The following is a 5,629-nucleotide window of genomic DNA, read 5'->3' on the forward strand; positions in this document are numbered from 1 at the left end:
GTCCTGGTGTAGGGGTAAATTGCACCTCCAGGGGGGAAGCTTCACCTGATAAACCACCTCTCCCATGCGCTCCAGGACGAGACAAGGCCCCAGTGACTGTCCAGTTTTGGGCATCTGCCTCTCTTTTGTGTGTTTGTCTTTTTGCATGGACCAATAGCTTCCTAACTGTGAAGTGACGTCCCTTTGCGCACAATTCATTATTCTTTTTCTTGCACACACCCGCAACCTGCATTGGCCTCTGGGCGTAACCGTGCGCTAAATCCAAGTGATCCTGCAGCTGCTTGGTGTAGGCCGGACAAGAGGGGATGGGTGGAGCATCTGGAGCTCCTCCAAGGGCCAACTCCACTGGTGTTCTCAACTCCCTGCCCAACATGAAAAGAGAAGGGGTGCATGCAGAGGATTTCTTGATTGCTGTGCAGCATGCAATCAAAACAAGGGGTAAGTGCAGATCCCAGTCTAGCTGGTGGTAGGATGTCAGCATGGATAACTGCTCCTCCAGACTACGATTGAACCTCTCCACTAACCCATCTCTCTGGGGGGTGGAGTGGTGTTGTGCAGGTCTTTGTGATGCCCAAGCAAGAGCACATTGTTGCAAAAACTTTGGACTCAAATTTCTGCCCTGGTCACTATTGATGGATTCTGGGACACCTAGCCGGCTAAACATCCCTCCCAAAGCAGTGTATCTACTATTGTCTCTGCCTCCTGATCAGGCAGTGCCGAGGCCTTGGGCCATTTTGTGAAATAGTCCACTGCAGTGAGTATATATCGATTGCTTTTCTCAATGACGTCCACCCCCACCTGCTGCATTGGCATTCCCCCTGGAAACTGTTGTAGGTGGGCCCTGGACTGGCCCAGTGGGCCCTTGTGAGCAGTGCAGATGTCACAGCACCAACAAAAGTCCTACCCATCTGCTCTCATCCGGCCCCAGTAAAAGTCCTGGCACAGCCAGCGGAGGGTGTTTGTCAGTCCAAAGTGGCCTGACCCAGCAAAGCCATGCATGGCTGCCAAGACTGTTACCTGCATTCCCTTAGGCACCACTATCTGCCATCTTTTCTCCCCAGTAGCTAACTCCACCCATGCTCTCTGGAGAAGTATGGTCAGTGCATCAGGTGAAGGGCTGGCCACACAGGTGGCATTTAAAGAATCAAATAGAAAACACTGCAGCGAGCAGCTCCCTGCGCGTGACACAGTATCTCCACTGTTTTGTAGTATTACGTTACATTACATTACATTGCATTTGGCAGACGCTTTTATCCAAAGAGACTTACAATAGATGACATAGGAACTGCAAATACACTTGCAAATACACGATGCACAGAAAATATACAGAACAGTAAGCTTGGGTTAGTGAGTTTTTTTTTTTTTTGACAAAGACATACACAAACGTACACACACACACTGCATAGCCTAACTTGCTGCCTAACCTGATCTGGGGTATCAGCGCAGTAAAAAGTCCTGAAAGAGAAAAGTTTTTACCTGTTTCTTGAAGGTTGAGAGAGATGATGCTAGTCTTGTTGCTTCTGGAAGTTTATTCCACCACTGATGTAGTAGAACTGAGAACAGTTTTGCCTGAGATTGCTTAGAGCGAGCAAAAGGTACTGCTAGTGGGTTTATATTAGAGGAACGCAGCTCTCTGCCGGGAGCATAAGGTCTTATCATTTCGTTCAGATATACTTGACCTGTTCCTGAGGTGGTTTTGAATGCCAGGGTCAGGGCCTTGTGCTTGATCCTGGCAGCTACTGGTAGCCAGTGCAACTGGATGAACAGAGGTGTAACATGTGCCCTTTTGGGTTGAGTGAATACAAACCGTGCTGCAGCATTCTGTACCATCTGTAGTGGTTTTATTGCGCAAGCAGGTAGTCCAGCCAGGAGGGAATTGCAGTAGTCCAGGCGGGAGATGACCATGGCCTGAACCAATAGCTGTGCCAACTGTTGGGTCAGGTAGGGTCTGATTTTCTGAATGTTGTACAGCACAAATCTGCAGGTCTGGGCAATTGAAATAATATGGTTGGAGAATGACAGCTGATCATCGATCATGACGCCAAGGTTTTTTGCAACTTTGTTAGGGGCCACTGTGGTAGAGACCAACTTGAGGCTGATGTTGTGATGACTTGTCTCTTTAGCTGGGATCACCAGAAGTTCAGTCTTGGACAAGTTCAACTGTAGGTTGTGTTCTTTCATCCATGATAACAGTTCGGAGAGGTAGGCTGTGATGCGAGTCGAAACCGTGGCATCATCTGCGTGGAAGGACAGGTGCAACTGTGTGTCATCGGCATAGCAGTGATAGGAGAAACCATGTGTTCTAATGACATTTCCTAGTGAGGTGGTGTACATTGCGAAGAGAAGGGGGCCCAGCACTGATCCTTGGGGTACCCCGGTGGTGAGGGTGAGAGTTGAAGATAATTTCCCTTGCCATGACACCTTGAAGGAGCGGCCAGAAAGGTAGGAGTGGAACCAGGAGTGGAGGGCACCAGTGGTTCCCATGGATGTGAGTATCTTGAGGAGTATTCTGTGGTTGACTGTGTCAAAGGCAGCTGATAAGTCTAGTAGGATGAGGACAGATGATAGTCCTTCGGTTCTTGCAGTCCTCAGAGCTTCTGTTACTGCCAGTAACGCAGTTTCGGTTGAAGGCCGGTAGTAGGCCACTATCCTCTCTCCCTCAGACCACACTTGAGATAAGGCAGGCTCTACCCTTTCCCCACTTGCGTCTGTATCCAGAACCAGAACACCATAACCACTGGGGATGCTCAGGGCTTTTCAGACGGTTCAATGATGCCTGCATGCTACACTTTGGTCAGTGCCCGCTCTGGTGTTTTCTGTCCCCAAGGGGAGACAGTGTGGATGCTGTTGTATTGGTGCAGCAGTGCTTGTATCAATTGAGTATTGCACCAGTGAGGTCTGACCCAGCTCGTCACAGGAGAAGCAGTCGTGGAAATCAGTCAATAGCTCCCAAAACTGCTCCTGCTGTTGTGTGTCAAGGTTCTCTGCACTGCTTTGCCATGCCTCATGCAGTGCTTTTGTTTTTTCTCTTCCCAGCCTGGTATACTTCCACAGCCCCCTGGCTTTGGCACTCTGGGCCCCAGGGTGCCTGCAGGAACAGCTGGGAGGCATGCAGCCTGCTCTGGCCATTTCTGAACATCAGAGAGGGTTGCATCATGTGTAGCTTCCTGCCCTCTCTGATCTGATGCCCCCCCATGTAGCAGATGTGGGCTTCTGGCGCTGCTGTATGCCGGGTATCTAGAGGCCCCAGATTCACCACATGTCCATCACTAAAACTCAGGTTAGCTTTACTCAGGTCTAACTGGCAGCCCTTCTTTTGCAAAAAGTCCAGCCCCAAAATGCATGAGTCTTGTACGTCTGCTACCCACACAGTATGTGTCATGGTCCACCCCCCCAACTGTGACCCTCAGTAGGCCCCTGATTTAACAGTAAGTTTACTTTTGACACCAGTTGTAGCGTTTGTAACAGTGGTGGGCCGAGGGCCTACAAGGCCTTCTCTGCTCGCCTAGAAAATATCTGAATCACAGATGTTAATTAGATTTTGTCCATGAATACTTATTAAATAATTCCAAATGGTCTGTTCACTTTCTTTCATAGCTTTTCCCTGGTCGTGCCACTCCAGACAGCATTTTCATATTAAGGCAATTAACCAATCACATTTCAGCCATCATCTGTTGCCAGACTGGGTCAGAGTCAAAGAAATATGCCTGGGGGGGGGGGGGGGGGGTATACAATCAGTTCTGCTAGCCTTTTATGCAAAAAAATAAGTGTTGATAACGCTGTTGCTTCAACCAATCAATTTTTGAGTTGGTGACATCAGAGCCTTCTAGCAGGCTACAGCAATGTCAGCTATTCACACCCTCTGACTGGATAGTCAGAGAGTGGACTAGTGTATTATGTTTGATAAATATCAGTTTTGTCAACCCACACTGGCTGCAGGAGGAGAAGAAACGGATTTAGTTGCTAATATATTGTTAGAGCCATTTTCCAGATGGAGTTTTGAAAAAGAGCTGGACATGGTAAAGAAAGGTCGAGCAACTCCTGCACTAGCAAACTTGTCACAACCAGGAAAAAGATTTGTCTGACATTTTCAAGCCATGAACTATGATCAGTACCCCTGGCTCATAGGCTCTGAGGTACACTGCAAATTGTATTGTTGGGAGTGCTTGGAGCTGAAGCGCACAGATAATCTGTACAACAGAATAATTGAACTTTTTGAGAAAAGGAAGGAGGATGGATTTTGTATACAAATATCAGAATTTTTGAGAGTAAAATGCTGCTATTTTCCTAAATAATACTGCAAGTTTATAAGGTTATTACTGGTGTTTTTTATGTGTTGCAGCTGTTTGCGTTTGCTATAAAGGCATCTATTGTGGCTACTGTCCGTTTTTGTGGCTCCCACCACAGGACCACTTATTGTTGTCCCGGTGTGTTCAGATTTCATTTGGGGAAAAACATCACAATGGTCAGGAACTGATCAAGCAAGAATGGTTTATTCAAAGCCAGGAAAAACTCTTATGAGATATCCTGGGCCAGAATGAGTGTCACCCCAAGAGGATCGTTCACCTTCTCCGGACACCCGCTGAGACTTGTCCATCAGATGTGCAGGTGAGGATGTGCAGTGTCCTGGCCCGAAGCCAAGGGGGCGCGGCCATTTTTTACCATCGCCTTAATGGTCGGGTTTACTTCCTAACAAGGACTTGTTTTACACACTCTTGAAATTTGGGCACTTGTGATGCCGGGCCACGCCCCGGACAAAGCCGCGGTTAGCGTGATCGGTCACGCACGGGGGTTGTCAGTGGAAGAGGACAGAGTTGGGCATCCCTTTGTCGTCAAGTGATGCGTTCCCGCAGGAAAATTTTAACACTACAAGGGTTATCTCTCGGCAATGCACGGCTCTTTGTACTGCATTTCTGCATAATAAGATGTTTGTTTTATATCCATAAACTAACTATAGGGGGATGGATTGATTTGGAGCACTACTGAAGGCCTAGGTGTAGAATGCACGTCCCACCACTGGTTTTTAGTCAGGGAAATGTCTGTTTAATGAGCAATAGCTGTTGTTGGACACAGTCAAGCCACACAAGCCCGCAATATAACTCACTGTTCCCGCTCAATTCCAGGTAAAGCCCCCCAGAATTAATTGCACCCCAGACCCCACCCACATCATTCCCAACAACCACAAAATCACACAGAAAACAATAATTAATATAAACATCAACATCTGTGACTGGCTACAGTACCTATGATGAACATAAGAGGCCTCTCTCATGTTTTTTAGCAGGAGAACTTGTACAAATGGTGGCTGACTAAATACTTTTTTGCCTCACTGTACATACATACATACATATGCATACACTTATTGATACGCACACAAACACACACACACACACACACACACACACACACACACACACACACACACACACACACGCGCACGTTGGGTAAGTTAATTCCTCTTGTATGTAAACAGGTATTGTTTCAGCTACTTTTCTATTTTTGATGTTAAGCGTAACTTCTTATCTCTTTACTTTACTCAATATAACTTTGCAATCTCTTCATAGTTGGTATTATACTGTATTATCCTTCTGCGCAATATTAAGATAAATCTTTTTTTTTTCCTCCTTTC

The 5,629-nt window shown here is 46.9% G+C and overlaps 1 protein-coding gene across 1 annotated transcript; it reads right to left on the reverse strand.

Annotated features, from left to right (window-relative positions):
• Positions 1 to 1,437: 1,437 nt before the first annotated feature.
• LOC147235572 (uncharacterized) lies at positions 1,438 to 3,129 on the reverse strand. The gene is made up of 2 exons (XM_086178200.1): positions 2,904 to 3,129; positions 1,438 to 2,708 (listed from the first exon to the last, which is right to left on the reverse strand). The coding sequence occupies exons 1-2, from the start codon at positions 3,127 to 3,129 to the stop codon at positions 1,438 to 1,440; spliced, it is 1,497 nt and encodes a 498-aa protein (XP_086034326.1).
• Positions 3,130 to 5,629: the final 2,500 nt, after the last annotated feature.

Source organism: Fistularia commersonii, chromosome 3, assembly GCF_037954325.1.
Source record: "Fistularia commersonii isolate RoL2024-O1a breed Wild chromosome 3, RoL_Fcom_v1.0, whole genome shotgun sequence".
In the NCBI taxonomy this organism is placed as follows: Eukaryota; Metazoa; Chordata; class Actinopteri; order Syngnathiformes; family Fistulariidae; genus Fistularia; species Fistularia commersonii.

Excerpts from the sequence above, each read along its gene's own strand:
- LOC147235572 (XM_086178200.1), bottom strand. The coding sequence starts at position 3,129 with ATGGCCAGAGCAGGCTGCATGCCTCCCAGCTGTTCCTGCAGGCACCCT. Across the intron at positions 2,709-2,903 it reads CTTCTCCTGTGACGAGCTGG|ACGCAAGTGGGGAAAGGGTA; the intron begins GTCAGACCTCAC and ends TTCTGGATACAG.